Source organism: Bos taurus, chromosome 24, assembly GCF_002263795.3.
Source record: "Bos taurus isolate L1 Dominette 01449 registration number 42190680 breed Hereford chromosome 24, ARS-UCD2.0, whole genome shotgun sequence".
Lineage (NCBI taxonomy): Eukaryota > Metazoa > Chordata > Mammalia > Artiodactyla > Bovidae > Bos > Bos taurus.
Genome location: NC_037351.1, coordinates 19,923,988 through 19,940,604, shown reverse-complemented (window position 1 = coordinate 19,940,604; position 16,617 = coordinate 19,923,988). Strand labels below are relative to the sequence as shown.

The 16,617-nt window shown below is 40.1% G+C and overlaps 1 protein-coding gene across 5 annotated transcripts in view; it reads left to right on the top strand.

Moving 5' to 3' along the window:
- Positions 1 to 16,617, top strand: part of KIAA1328 (KIAA1328 ortholog) — a 426,147-nt gene that overhangs the window by 320,984 nt on the left and 88,546 nt on the right. For all 5 annotated transcript variants that reach the window (XM_024984413.2, XM_005224052.5, XM_024984414.2 and 2 more), the window contains one exon: positions 7,138 to 7,319. In XM_024984413.2, coding sequence (XP_024840181.1) covers positions 7,138 to 7,319 — 182 coding nt within the window. The remainder of the gene's footprint in view (positions 1 to 7,137; positions 7,320 to 16,617) is intronic.

Here is a 16,617-nt window from a genome sequence, read left to right as displayed (position 1 = left end):
TCTTCCTTTTCTTTGTTTTCTATCATTGTCTCAGAACTTGACATCCACTCAAAGTCGCCCCCCGCGACATCTCCTAACCCCATTCTGTGTGATTCCAGTATCCGTGTGGTTGATCTCTGTTGCCATAGTTAAGGAGATTTGCCTTCCACACTTCACTCCAGTTTTCTTTAGCCATGCCATCCATGGCCATGTCCAGAACTTGTTCTCCCCTCCTGCGTTTCCATCACAGAAATCTCTGACTGGTACTCCCTTTATACTCCACCTCTTTCCCCTGAGTCTAGTCATGTTTTCGTTTCTCACATAGACTATACCAAAAGTTTTGTTTGCTTTTCTTGTTGTTTTGTTTTGTCTTTGTTTTACCTTACAGAGACATCTAAATCCTTCACTTCTCCCCTTTTTGCCAGTTTTTCAGTCCCCTCTTTGTCTTCCTTTTTTCTCCATGTACACTCTAGACCAAATGGTTGGCCTAAACTCTTCTTTTATCAGTATACAAATTTCCCTTGACCTCTGGTGTGAAGCACCCTCCACGTAGAATCCTAACCCTGGATCAAGCTCTCAGGCTGCTGTCTCTGCTTTTACATCTATGCCCCTGAGCCCCAAAGCAAATCTACAATTTCTAAGCCTGTTAGGCTGTCAACATGGTGGGACAATGTTATTGTTGTTCTTGGTCGTTTTACCTTGAATTCCCTCAATACTGGCTCTAAAACACTATTTTTCTCTTCAGTACCCATTTCTTTCACTCACAGGAATGAATACCTTCCTCCTTCACAGGCAAAATTGAAAGTAAAGCGCGTACTTTCTCAACTCTGTCTCTCTCAACTCCGCCACCCTAAAGTCAGTCAGCCAATAAGCAAAAAGCTGCAGGGTTGTTGATCCATCCGTTCTCTTGAACGACCTTTCCAGATGTTTTGTAGACACCTCAAGCTACATGTAATCCCCGCCCCCCACCACCACCTTCTCTCTACTGCTTATCCACCCAAATTCTGCCATTCATTCTCAAGTCACTCCTCTGTCTCGCTCTTCACATTCAGACACTTATCAAATTCTACCAATTTTAAATCCTAAATATATTTTAAAAGTTGCCTCCTTCCCATTTCTACCACTTCTCTATTACAGACTCGCACCATCTCTCATCAGAGCTGTTTCAGCCACCTTTGCACTCATCCAATCCATTCTCTAACCTGTGCCAGGGTAATTTTTCATAAATTCAAGTTGGAGCATGTCATTTTTCTCTCCTTAGAGCCCTTTAATGACTCCGTCTTGCTGACAAGATAAAGTTCAAGCCCCATGACATGAAAAACCAAACCTTTCATGACCTTACCCTTCCCGTCTGTCTTGCTTCACCCTCCACTTGTGCATACCCAATACCCACACTTGATGCTATAACAGTACCAAACTTTTTAAGTTGCCCAAAAAATATTATGAAGTTTTGATACTTAGTATATTCGTTAATACCATTTCCTTCTAATGCTATATCTTTTCCATCCTACTGTCCTTCCTTGTGTGTGTGTGTTAGTCACTCAGTCATGTCCAACTCTTTGTGACCCCCTGGACTATAGCCTGCCAGGCTCCTCTGCTCATGGAATTTTCCAGGCAAGAATACTGGAGTAGGTTGCTATTCCCTTTTCCAGGGGATCTTCCCGACCCAGGTATTGAACCCAGGTCTCCTGCATTGCAGGTAGATTCTTTACTATCTGAGTACCAGGGAAGTCCTTCCTTATCCCCTGCTTATCCACCAAGATTTAGTTTGAATGCTTCAGGAATTTCTTTTCAGTCATGCAATTAGAGTTAAATGCCCTGCCTTTGTGCCCCCATAAACACCATTCTGTGAAAAGCTCCTGGAGAGATAGGAGTACCAGACCATCTCATCTGTCTCCTGAGAAACCATCTTACCTGTCTCCAGGTTTCTTTTCAAGAAGCAACAGTTAGAATCTTGTATGGAGCAACTGATTTGTTCAAGATCAAGAAAGGAGAACCACAGGACTGTCTGCTGTCACCCCGTTTGTTTAATCTATACACTGAGCACATCATGAGAAATGCCAGGCTGGATGAGTTACAAGCTGGAACCAAGATAGGTGGATAGAAACATCACCAACTTTAAATATGCAGATGATATCACTCCAATGGCAGAAAGTGAAGAGGAACTAAAGAACCTCTTGAGCGTGAAGGAGGAGAGTGAAAGAACCAGCTTGAGACTAAATATTAAAAAAATTAAGATCATGGCATCCAGCCCCATTACTGCATGGCAAATAGGAGAAAAGGTGAAAGTAGTGACAGATTTCCTCTTCATGGGATCCACAATCACTGCAGATGGTGATGCAGCCATGAAATCGGAAGACTGTTGCTTCTTGGCAGCAAAGTGATGACAAACCTAGACAGTGTGTTGAAAAGCAGAGACATGACTCTGTCAACAAAGGTCCATATAGTCAAGGCTGCGGTCTTCCCAGTGGTCACATACAGCTGTAAAAGCTGGACCATAAAGAAGGCAGAATGCCAAAGAATTGATACCTTCGAACTATGGTGCTGGAGAAGACTCCTGAAAGTCTCTTGGACAGCAAGGAGATCAAAGCAGTCAATCTTCAGGGAGCTCAACTGTGAATATTCACTGGAAGGACTGATGCTGAAGCTGACGCTCCAGTATTTTGGTCATCTGATGCAAACAGATGACTCATTGGAAAAGTCCTTGATGATGGGAAAGATTGAGGGCAGAAGGAGAAGAGGGCATCAGAGAATGAGATGCCGAGATGACATCACTAATGAACATGAACTTGGGCAAACTCCGGAAGATGGTGAGGGACAGGGAGGCCTAGCATGCTGCAGTCCGTGGGGTCACATGGGGTCACGTGACTGGGTGACTGAGCAACAACAACAACAAACAGCATGCATATTCCTGAATCATAGCATGTATCATATCATATCAAAAATTATCTGTTTTGTGTTTCCCCATCAGTCCAGTAGTTAAGACTCCATACTTGGAATGCAGGGGGCATGAGTTTGATCTCTGGATGGGAAAGTTGTGTGTGCTGCACAGCATGACCTCCCCCAAAAAAAGCATATGTCTTCATGTCTGTCTCCACCAATAAAATCACGTTGAGAACAGGATCCCGGTCTTGCTTGTGTTTGTACCCCCAGCACCTAGCACAGAACAAGGCCCCAGTAAATGTTTGTTTTCCATAAATGCCAGCCCTAGCCCCATTGCATATATACGTATGTCCTCAATAAATATCTGATGAATATATAAATGAATGACTTGGCAATTTATTGAAGAGGAATAAGGAAAGCAGATTTTGAAACAGCTGAGGTTTTTCATCTTAGTAACAAGGAGGATGGTGATACATTAAATGAGAATGGAAACAGAGAGGAACTAGTTTCAAGATAAAGATTATTTATTGCTTTAACATGAGTTGGTTTTTGGAGTGGTTGGAAAAGACATCCCTTCACAGTTTTTTGACAGCTTCTGGAACAGGTCAACAGTTTTGGAGATCATTGTGGGCGAGATGAATCTATCTATAAGTCATAATTGAAGGAAGATACGATGATGTGGCCAGGATCGCTCAGAGAAAGAGAAAAAAGACGAGGACAGGATCATCAGGAATGTCTGCATTTCAGAGAGGGAAGTAGAAGTGTCCCAGTAAAAGAACTGAGCAACAGCCTCCTAGAACTAGAAAACCGAACAAGATGTCTGTCCTGAACTCCGAGGGAATAAGTTTTAAGAAAGGAGTCAGTTGTCAGGAGTCACATGGCAATATGGTCTTGTAACAAAGAGAAAATGCCACTAGACTTGTTCTCTAAAATATAGCTTTAGTAGGCATGTCTATTAAAATTATTTTCTAGAAGCTTGACAAAGAAGGAGAGAGATTATAGTAATACAAAGAAGATTGTGAAAGTTTTTGTTTTATAATTACAAATATACATGCATTTTGTAAGAAATTTAAGTATTCAGAAAAATATAAATTATAGAAATCTTTCCCTTGGTAACTCTGTTTCTACTTCTCTGGTTTGTTATTTATCCATCCAGAACTTAAAAAATATTTTTGTATATTTTTTTACAAAAATGAGATCACAGTATACCTTCTTTTATTGCAAATTGCTTTTTTCTAACTGTATACTATGTCATGAAGTTTATTCACAGTGGTGTAGAGAACTACCTCATTCTTTTTTTCTCTTTTTTCATTTATTTTTTTTAATTGAGGTATAGTTGATTTACAATATTGTATTACTTCAGCTGTGTGACATAGTGATTCAAAATTTTTATAGATTATGTTTCATCTAAAAGTGAACTGAAATGAAAGTCACTCAGTCGTGTCCAAGTCTTTGCAACCCCATGGACTATACAGTCCATGGAATTCTCTAGGCTAGAATACTGGAATGGGTAGCCTTTCCCTTCTCCAGGGGATCTTCCCAACCCAGGGATCAAACCCAGGTCTCCTGCATTGCAGATGGATTCTGAGCCACAAGGGAAGCCCAAGTTATTTGTAAAATAGTGATTATATTTCCACCAACTATCTCTCATTTGGTGGGTTGTCTTTTGTTTCTTCAGTAGTTTATTTTGCTGTACAAAAGCTTTTAAGTTTAATTGCTGTTGTTGTTTAGTCACCAAGTCATGTCTGACTCTTTTGCAACCCCGTTGACTGTAGCCCATCAGGCTCCTCTGTCCGTGAGCAAGCAAGAATACTGGAGTGGGTTGCCATTTCCTCCTCCAGGGATAAGTTTAATTAGGTCCCACTTTCTTATTTTTGTTTTTATTTTCTTTGCTTAAGAGACAGATCCAAAAAAAAAAAAATATATTGCTACAGTTTATGTCAAAGATCATTCTGCCTGTTTTCTTCTAGGAGTTTTTGTATATAGAGTAAGAGACTTTCCTAATTCCGCTGTCGTTTATGTAATCTGTGGGGTAACTTCTTAAAACTACAGTTGTAAGAGGGTAGGTGCACTTTTATCTTGTAGTGACACATCACTCACCAAAGGGTTATCCCAATTTGCAGTTTCCCCAGGACTATAATAAAATCCTCGTGCCCACACTTTCTCTGACACTGTGTATTACTGTAACTTTCCCACTTAAGGGAGCAGTTTTTGGATTTAGGTTTAGGTTTTGATTTTTAATGAAACATCCAGTCTTATTTGTAATCCTGGGAAAGCACAGAGAAGTTTGTAAGCGATAAGAAAAGGAGATGACTGGCAGGCTGTAGTCACAGAGGGCATGGGTCAAATGGTAGCAAGAGCATGAGTGAAAGGCATGATTTTCTTTTGAGGTTTTTTATAACTGTATTTTTGCTTTTGGCTGTGCTGGGTCTTTGTTGCTGCACAGGCTTTTCTCGAGTTGTGACAAGCAGGCACTGGTCTCTAGTTGTGACGTGCAGGTTTCTCACTGCAGTGGCTTCTCGACGCAGAGCATAGGCTCAGGAGTTGTGGTGCTCGGGCTTAGTTGCTGCACGGCATGTGGAATCTTCCTGGATCAGGGATCAAACCAGTGTCTCCTTCATTGACAGGCAAATTCTTTACCACTGAACCACCAGGGAAGCCCCCTCTTCAGACATGTTAAAAGAAGAATAGTAGATGGGTAAATTTGGAAGTAAATGAAAAAAGAAAATTCTTGTTTAATCATCTTTATTTCAGAGAAATTAGAATCCAGGTTCCTGGGATGGGATTTGGAATAAAGGTACAGACAAACCTCTGTGTAAAATGGAAGGAGGATTCAGTATTGGGAATGATCAACACTGGGTAGTATTGGGAGCGTGAGTGACCCGAGAATGTATGACTTAGGGAAATCCAGTAGTCTTGGTGATGTTAACTTTACTGTAAGAACAAGTAGAGATGTAGTTGTTGAATTTGCCAGGATTTGGGACTTCTGGGTTGAGGTAAATTTATCTTACATTCACAATGATGTAGTTTTATTCTGCCTATCTTCCTGCCGCATGAAAAGAAGTTTTATGAGCTAAGATACACGTCCATTGGCAGGTCAATAAGGAAAAGTGACCCTTGGGTTCTGGTAAAAAAAAATTTAAGCTCCTAAATTTAATACACTGCTTTATGCCCATATAAAACCATACTGCTAACAGTTTTAGTTTCTTTATACTACTCTGAACATAAAGCTATGTAATATATGGACTTTTATTAATAAATTATGGTGTGAGCAAACATTATGAAAATTTCTGATCCACACAAAACAAGCCCAGTGACTCTGATGGGTTTATGTCATTTGAATCCTGGTCAAGGGCCTCGTGGAATTCATAATGGATCCAGTAATACTCCATCAACTTGTTCTAGTCTAGGGATTGCCTCTCCTTCTGGGAAGTTTAAACATTCTAGTTTTTAGAATATTACTCTTTGAATAAATTCTTTTTCTTCATTTTAATTTCCACATTGTTTATGGTCATAGGCAAGACAAAACGAAAGTATCACGAGATTGCGGTGAGCTTCGTGATAGTCAGAAGGAAGGGACTGGTAGAGTAGTAAGAGATGCACATCATGATAACATTTCTCTCTGAAAAATAAAATGTTCCAAGAGGAATTGTGCTAATGGTGGGAGCATATTTTACTAGAGAGAAAAACACATGCATGTGTGTTTATTTTCATTAAAATTTCTTTTACTCCGTACTTGCCTTGTTGACTTTATAATGAAATTATATGAGGACAGAGACCAATTCTCCCACATGCATTATAGTACTATTCCTCATATACTCTGAGTACATAATAAATACCATAACAGTCGAAAACGAGAAACACAAATGCATTTTGAAGCAAACTGGTGATATTTTAATCCCTTATGTTCATTTTTAGTACTCAGAAACATTTTAGTTATGCAAGTCTTGTTTTAGCACACTTTTTATTTCTACAGATACTCTGGTTCTTAGTCATAGTCTGTGGCTTTATTAGCAGTTTCATGAGTCTGACTCTTATTTCCCCAACTCCAGATATAAACTTTTGAGGATAAGAACCACAACTCCAGAGTTGTTTTGGCAGGACACAGAACAGGTCTTCAGTAAAATTTTTAAATTATATATCAATAAAAAAATAAGAAAAAGTTTCTACTGCCATGAATTGTATTTCAACTCATGCTAAATTTATATGCTTTTTGTGTGTGATCCATTCCCCCTTCTGTGCTCTCTATAGCTCATTCATGTTTATTCTTTTCAGTTTATTGAAGTCAGAGTGTGATGACTGGACACTTGGAACATCACCGTCCAGCAAAAAGTGCCAAGACTCCACTAACAGTGGAGCAAGTAGAAGGGATAAGAAGACAGTTGGGTTTCAGTCACAGATGGAAGATGATGCCCTGTGGACAAGTCAGAAGAAAGATGCATGTCGATCCCAAAGAGGTGAGCTCAGCATCTGCAGTAGCAAAATGGGAAGCTTTGGGGGCCAGGTTGCTAGTGGTTGCTAGCCATCAACTCCAGATGGTTTCCTGTAACCCTGGAGCAAGAGTTAAACGTGTTACAAACCAGCATGCACCTGCAAGGCCACAGGTGGCACGTCTCCTGGATCAGTGAATTGCATCAACAGTTCTCAGAGGACTCACGAGAAACTGTCTAATGTGTCCCTCTTTTTGCAAGCAGCCAACTGTAAGAATTATTCAGCAGTAAATATGGTCATCAATTCAGTTCAGTTCAGTTCAGTCGCTCAGTCGTGTCCGACTCTTTGCGACCCCATGAATCTCAGCACACCAGGCCTCCCTGTCCATCACCAACTCCCGGAGCTTACTCAAACTCAAGTCTATCGAGTCGGTGATGCCATCGAGCCATCTCATCCTCTGTCGTCCCCTTCTCCTCCTGCCCCCAATCCCTCCCAGCATCAGGGTCTTTTCCAGTGAGTCAACTCTTTGCATGAGGTGGCCAAAGTACTGGAGTTTCAGCTTTAGCATGGTCATAGACACAAAATAATACTTAAAATGAATAAAGAGGACCAGAAATTTAACATAAATCTTTGCTGGGAAAGTAAACTCTAACAACTGCAATTAATCCTCAATTAACTGGAAATATGAGGAGGGTGGAAGAGAGGTCATTGTGGCTAAAACAGAACCTCATAAGTCTTAAGCCTGTATTGCCTAGCAGTCTTTGAAGTACCAGTAATTCTTTCTATTTTATATGTGGTAGATATTTTAAAAGAAATCAGTTATAAATAACTATATGGAATATTAAGTGAAGCAGTTAAATTTAATTTCATATCCCAGTTGTTTCTGAAGTGGCTTTTGGTTTAATCTCTCCTGGAATCATTAAAGGAAGGACTCTGGGACAGAATGGAACAAGTCTGAGCTTCATTGGTCAGAAGATGTGCAGAAAGCAAAGGGCCCCAAAAGGTCTCAGAGCCCACTTCTGTTCTCTCCTCTTTCCCAGACATCTTTCTTGCCTGTTCACAACCATTAACCTCAATTTCCTCCTTGTTTACCTCTTTTTACTGGGCTAGCTAGCACTGTCCACTGCTAGTGTTAACCAACCAATTTCTCACAATCTCTCTAGTCACTCTCACATCTATTTATTTAAGAACTGTACAGTGCTTTATGAGGTCTTCCTGGGGCTTCCCTGGTGACTTAGATGGTAAAGAATCTACTTGCAATTCAGAAGACCTGGGTTCAATCTCTAGGTTGGGAAGATCCCCTGGAAAAGGAAATGGCAACCCACTGTAATATTCTAGTCTGGAGAATTCCATGGACAGAAGAACTGCAGTCCATGGGGTTGCAAAGAGTCAGGCACCACTGAGCAACTAATACTTTACTTTTATGAGATCTTATAGGTATACTACTCCCTGCCTTTCCTCATCAACTGCCAGCTTTGTCACGTTTTTGGTTTTAATTATGATTAATCTAGAAACCATTTAGTCCTCTCCCAGATAATTAAAAGAAGGTAATTAGTCCAAGTTTCAAAAGGGAGACTATCCACAGTTTGAAAAAAGAGCAAAGGTACATTTCATTTGATATAGGACAAAAGTTCTGCATACCTCTACTGTTTTAGGACAACTTAGAACAACTCTTGTCTTTTTAGACTTTGCTACCAGAAACAGAAATGAAACTGAGGAGACTTTGTATCTGAGATGGAATCTTATCTACTTTGTCTATTAGTCATCCTTCAGAGATGGGACATTCTTACTTTTGGCTTCTTCTGTTCTGAGTCACTGCACTTCGGAGAGTGGAGAACCAATCGAAATCGCTGTGGTGGTTACACTGCAAGGCTCAACATAGTCTTCTGTTAAACTGACAACAAACTTGTGTTGTGTGTCGGCACTAAAATAAAATAGCAATATGAGAAAAATTTAGTGTAATAGCAAAGGGACAAATAACTTGTGTTATTGGCTGAGACCACAGCAACATTAGAAAGCTGCAATTGAAAAGGCACTTTGAGAAAAGGTGTCATCAGGCCAGCCCCGCTGTGGAGGTTAATCTCTCCCAGGCCCAGCTACAGAAGCCGGAAGTCTACAAAGGGCTTGTGCCCACCCCCCAAAAAAATCAATTTCTAATTTGAAACAAAATCATTTTTGACTAACAGGGATTCAGAACCCATTACTTTTTGCTGTGTAGTCTGCTGACATTTCAGCACTTTCTGTTGTGCACAATGAATCCTAATAGTCATTTTATAATGTTACTAGACCAATCAATTTAACCAAGAGAAAGCTGTTACAATTCTGCAGTTTCCAGGCACAGTTCACTCATGGTTTTATTTTTTTCATTACTCTTTTTTTTCCTTCCCCCTTTTTTGAGGGGTTGTGGGGGAGGATTATTGCATTATAGTGAGAAAAATAGAAAATTTTTCATCTTTTTAAAAGAGTTCTGCTTCAAGGTATTCACAGCAATTATTAACTTTTTCTTCTACTCGCAAGAAATGCTGTCTTGTATTTTTCCCTTCTTTTATTCTAATATGGAGAGAAAAGCACAATGATGGTATAGCTGACCACTGAGGAGCTGAAGTTGCCCCTTGGAGCTGCTCTGCCCGTTGCAGGGCTGGTGGTACACACAGATCACAGTACAGGGCAAGGTTGTTGCACTGGCATTTGCAGTGAGAGACGGACTTTCCCCAGGTGTGCTGTGGCAGGATCAGACACCCTGTTTAGCATAAGGCCAACGACCTAACACTAATTGCCTAAGTTACACTGCTGGGTTTAGCATCTCCTTAATTGCTTTCCCCCTTTAGCGTGTCTGAATTTTTAAACATATTATTCTTCTGTTTCATATCCTTTGTTACTTTTGTTGTCCTTTAATCATTAAGTACTACATAGGACATTTACTGCAGGACCATTAATCTTTATTATCAGTCTCTTACTCCCTTACCTCTTCTATCCGCCTCACCATTCTGTCAACTTTATTAATACCAAACACGTTCAAAAAAAAAAAAAAAGGCCTGATTCTTATCTCAAGAAATAACCTTGTGATTGTGAAAATATCAGTACAGTACAGTATTGTCAGAATTATGCTTGAGATGTAAATTGTTTTTCAATCATCAATGCTTGGAATGTTCTTAGTTGCCTTTATTGAGCTCTGTGGAACAAGGAGACTTACTATGGAAAATCCAGACTTGAACCAAGAACTTTTAAGCTGGCAGAGGCCAACACAATATTGTAAAGCAATTATCTTCCAATTAAAAAAAATCATAATTTAAGAAAAAGAACTTTTAAGCCAAAAGCATAAATTTAAAAATACCCACTCTTCATTCTTCTTTTTTCCTCCCTACTCAGCAGTGTTTTTATTCTTTCCTAGCTTGCCTAGACCCTCTCCTTCCTGAGCAATCACTGATTCTCATTCCTGAATCAGGCTGGAAAGCCATTCCAAAGCCCAGTACTACATTTAGAGTTAGCTCCTGTTTGTTTCTCTGTCATCAATTTCTCACTCCCCTTAACACTTTGAGAGAGTTTGAGAAAAGCTGAACCTAGACTGACTGTGATTTTCATTCTGTATGTCCTCTAACTGATATGGATAAGAGGCTTATGGAAGCTTCCTGTTGGGAAAGACTGACTGGAGGAAACTGGGTCTTGTTCTAATGGATCTTGTTCTAAATGTTTAATCCAATTTTCTGCTGATGGGCAAGGCTGTGTTCCCTCCCTGTTTGACCTGAGACCAAACTATGGTGGAGGTAATTAAGATAATGGCGCCCTCCTTCAAAAGGTCCGGTGCACCCACTGTCTCACTCAGTGCCCCTGACCCTGCCAGCAGGCCACCACCAACCCACGCCTCCCAAGAGACTCCTGGACACTCACAGGCAAGTCTGGGTCAGTATCTTGTGGGGACACTGCTCCTTTCTCCTGGGTCCTGGTGTGCACAAGGTTTTGTTTGTGCCCTCCAAGAGTCTGTTTCCCCAGTCCTGTTTAAGTTCTGTAATCAAATCCTGGTGGCCTCCAAAGTCAAATTCCCTGGAGGTTCTCAGTCCCTTTGCCAGATCCCCAGGTTGGGAAATCTGTTGTGGGTCCTAGAACTTCCTTAACAGTGCAAGAATTTCTTTGGTATAATTGTTCTGCAGTTTGTGGGTTGTCTGCTCGGCGGCTCTATGGTGGGGTTAATGGTGACCTCCTCCAAGAGGGTTTATGCCACAGGCTGTGTGACCCAGGTAGCTGCACCCAGAGCCCCTGCCCCTGCGGCAGGCCAATACTGACCCATACCTCCACAGGAGACACTCAAACTCAGTTCTGGCAGTTTGAAAAATCAGGAGAATACCAGAAAAACATCTACTTCTGCTTTATTGATTACACCAAAGCCTTTAACTGTGTAGATCACAAGCACCTGTGGAAAATTCTTCAAGAGATGGGAATACCAGAACACCTTACCTGGTTCCTGAGAAGTCAGTATACAGGTCAAGAAGCAACAGTTAGAACCAGACATGAAACAATGGACTGGTTCAGAATTGGGAAAGGAGTACATCAAGGCTATATTTTGTCACCCTGCTTATTTAATGTATATGCAGAGTACATCATGCAAAATGCCAGGCTGGATGAAGCTCAAGCTGGAATCAAGATTGCCAGGAGGAGTATCAATATCCTTAGATATGCAGATTACACCACCCTTATGGCAGAAAGTAAAGAGAAACTAAAGAGCCTCTTGATGAAGGTGAAAGAGGAGAGTGAAGAAGCTGGCTTAAAACTCAACATTCAAAAACCTAAGATCGTGCTGTCCAGTCCCCTCACTTACTTCATGGCAAATAGATGGGAAACAATGGAAACAGTGACAGACTTTATTTTTGGTGGGCTCCAAAATCACTGCAGATGGTGACTGCAGCCATGAAATTAAAAGACGCTTGCTCCTTGGAAGAAAAGATGTGACAAACCTGGACAACATATTTAAAAGCAAAAACATTATTTTGCCAACAAAGGTCCATCTAGTCAAAGCTATGGTTTTTCCAGTGATCATGTATAGATGTGAGACTTGGACTATAAAGAAAGCTGAGCGCCAAAGAATTGATGCTTTTGAACTGTGGTGTTGGAAAAGACTCTTGAGAGTCCCTTGGACTGCAAGGAGACCCAACTAGTCCATCCTAAAGGAAATCAGTCTTGAATGTTCATTGGAAGGACTGATGCTGAGGCTGAAACTCCAATACTTTGGCCACCTGATGCAAAGAACTGACTCCTTGGAAAAGACCCTGATGCTGGGAAAGATTGAAGGCAGGAAGAGAAGGGGACGACAGAGGATGAGATGGTTGGATGGCATCACTGACTCAATGGTCATGAGTTTGAGCAAGTTCTGACAGTTAATGATGGACAGGGAAGCCTGGTGTGCTATAGTCCATGGGGTCACAAAGAGTCAGACAGGACTGAGCAACTGAACTGAACTGAACCTAGAGTAAATTGGATTTACCTGATGATATTGACTGTGACCTGCGTTTTGTCTCTCAAGTTTTTTAGTTTATATAATATACAGCAGCTGTCACTGGTTGAGACTCTCTGAGAGACTCCCAAACACAGTTTTCTTTTACTGGAAGTGAAGGAGTAATCCCAAGTGAGGAATAATCCCTGAAGTTCCTAGTTCTCCCTCTAAGTAAGCCCATGCTTGCAATGATCTAAGTGTTCTTTGCAATCTATGTTGGATTAATATAGAGGTCCTGATTTTAAAAAATAAGCAAGTGGGATTATCTAAAGTACAGAAACAATTTCCATCTTGCCCCTAAAGAGCATTTATTTATGTTTCTTTTATTATTAGCATTATTATTATATGTCTAATCATTAGAAGGAATGCCACAATATCTTACTCCTGGTTCCCAGTAGTCTGAGATAACAAATTTGTTAAAACTTGATACTTTGATCATCAGAACACAGAAGACAAGCATACTGCAGAGCTATGAATAAATGTAACCACGTATATTAAATCATCCTGCCTAGCCCACTCAGAAAAGAAATTCAATCACAAGAGACCAACATTCAGAGCCGAAGTAGCTATGTATTGAATAGTCTCTTAAGCCAGAGGCTCTACATTGCCTATCCTCTGCGATAGAAGTATCTCAAAATACTACATAATTTACTTACTTATCATGTATGTTTTGTGTCTTCTCCCAAGAGCATATAAGCACTCCTTATGTTCACCATTGTTTCCATGTCTCCTTGAATGTTGCTTAACACATGGTAGACGCTCATAATGTATTTGTTTAATGAATTAATATATTACAGTTGACCCTTAAACTACTCAGGGTTGAGCTGCCAGAATCCCCTTACATGTCGAATCCTTTCAGGAGTAAATACTGCAATTCTACACAGTCTTTGGTTGGTTGAATCTATAAATGTGGAAGAACTGCCTGTACCGAGGGCCACCTCTAAGTTATACTTGGATTAACCCCCACGTTCTTCAAAGGTCAACTGTATATATATTAGTTTTCTTTTCTGTGTCCTTGCCTTATTTTTCCACAACAAGGATCTAATCAATGAGATCTTTGACCTCAGTGCCTACAATGATTTAGTGGTTTAAGAAGTGTACGTGCTGGTCCCTTTAAAGCCCTTATGTTGATTGATTGGTAATATCAGAGATATCAGTGAAGAAGGGGTCTTAAAAAGCACTGCTTGAAAGCCAAGAATACTATGGGTTTTTCTTCAGTTTCTTTTATTCTAATTGAGATTTAATTTTTGTACAATAAAATTGCATAGGACTGAAGAGTACAGTTTGATAAACCTTGACACTTATATATACCCACATGGTTAAGAAATAGCGCATTTCCATTATTCATGAAAGCTTCCTTGTGTTCCTTTCCAGTCATTCCCCATGAGGCCTCTCTCCTTGGTTTGCAGGTGGCTGCCTTTTCAGTGTGTCCTCACATGCCCTGTTTGCTGTGAATGTGCATCCTTGGTGTGTCTCCCTTTTCTTATAAGGACAGAGTCTTACTGGATTATGGGCCACCCATATGACTTCATTTGACCTTCATTACCTCTTTAAAAGAGCTTCCCTGGCGGCTCAGATGGTAAAGAATCCATCTGCAATGTGGGAGGCCTGAGTTCAATCCCTGGGTTGGGAAGATCCCCTGGAGGAGGGCATGGCAACCCACTCCAGTATTCTTGCCCAGAGAATCCCCATTGACAGAGGAGCCTGGCGGGCTACAGTCCATGGGGATCACAAATAGTCAGACACGTCTGAGAGACTAAGCACACAGCACATACCTCTTTAAAGGCCCTGTCTTCAAATATAGTCACATTCTGAGCTGTACTGGGGGTTAGGACTTCTGCATTTGAATTGCCAAGGACGGTGGGGTGGGGCTGAAAGCACAATTCAGTCCATAACAGTTACTCTCTTCCCAATCTTTTCATGCCTTTTACTTCTTATTTCACTGTCCTTTCTAGGATTCTATTAACAGTGTAGAATAAAATGGTAAAAGTGGACTCATGCCTTGTTCCCAGTGTCACAGGGAAGGCAGACTGTCTTTCGCCATTAAGTACGATTTAAATGTAGGCTTTCCGTAAATGCCCTTTATCAGGTTAAGAAAGTTTCCTCCTCATTTGCTGAGAGCCTTTATGGTAATGAGTGTTGAATTTCATCAAGTCTTTTTTTTCCTGCACCTATTGAGATGATCATGTGTTTTCTTCCTTATTCTGTTAACGTGATGAATTACACTGATTGGGAGATATTGGTGCATAACGTCCTTTTTTTTTTTTTTTTTTTTTTGGTAATGACCTTGTCAGGTTTTGGTATTAGAGTTATGCTAGCATCATGAATGAATCAGGAGCAGGTCAGCAAGATGGCAGCATAGGGACTTCCAGGAGCTTATCCCTCCCCAGAAACACTGAAAAACCTGGCACATACTGTCAGAACCCACATTACCAAAGCTCTGGAAGATGGTGAATGATTTATGGAAACCAAGCAAATGCTTAACTGGGAAAAAGGCCACTGAACCATGGTAGGAGAACTTTACAAAGTTTTAATTTATGTTCACCCTACTCCCTTCTACAGCATAGCAGCAGTCTTACAGATGACAGCCGAGTTCCAGGTGTGAACTGGTCCCAGAGGAAGCAGACCTTATTCTCAAGGAGTTGTGTTTATCTGTTTCATCCTGTCTGTGGATTTCCCAAAGGGCTGATACATGGAGATCTCCTTTGTTTTTCCTACGTGTAAACTTTTTCAAGACAAAGAAGCAGCTGTATGTAGGACATTCCTTGAAAACATTGAAAGCCAAATGAAAATACCACTGCCACCTGGGGTAAAAAATAACAGTTGAGACAAACAATAGACAACTAAAAGCCAACACACCTCGGTGAAATGGATTCACCTAGGAATGGATTCATTCCTAAAAATACACAAAGTACCAAAACTGACCTAAGAAAAGCAAAACATCTGAATAAACCTGTTAGCAAATAGATTAAACCAGTAATCACAAAGGTCGCAACAAAAGCAAGCTCAAAATTGGATGGCTTCACTGCTGAATTGTATCAAATAGTAAAGAAGAATTAAGACAAATCTTTTTCAGACTCTTCCCAAAAATATAGCAGAGGAAGCATTATTCTGCAAGCAAAGTCAAAGACATCACAAGAAAACTATAGACAAAAATCCATTGTGAATATAGATGAAAATATCCTCAACAAAATAATAGCGAACCGAATGCAGCAGCATATTAAAAGAATTATATATCATGATCAAATAGGATTTAGCCCAAGAATTCATCATACAGGTGGTTTATCATATTAAAAGGTATTTCATAATAAAAATACCATAGTAATAAAAATAAAAAATATGATCATGTTAACACAGAAAAATCATTTGACAAAATCTGACACTCCATGATAAAAACAATAATAAAATAGGAGTAGAAGGAAACTTCTTCAACATAATGAGGGACATCTATGAAAAGCCCACAGCTAATGTCATATTCAGTCGTGAAAGACTTCCCTCTAAGATCAAGAACAAGCCAAGTATTCCCACTTTTGCCACTTCTCTTCAACATTTTACTGGAAGTTTTCTATTTTTTAAGAAGACATATAAAAATTAGGCAAGAAAAAGAAAACATACTCAAATTGGAAAGGAAGAATTTAAACTGCATTAGCAGATGACATGATTTTATATAGGGAATATCCTAGAGAATGCAAAAAAGAAAAAACTACTAGAACTAATTGCACCAAAGCTGTTAGAGCTAATAAATGAATTTAACAGAGTTTCAGAATAGAATTTAGCACAAAAATCTATTGTATTTGTATACACTAGTAATGACCTCAGAGAAGGCAATGGCACCCCAC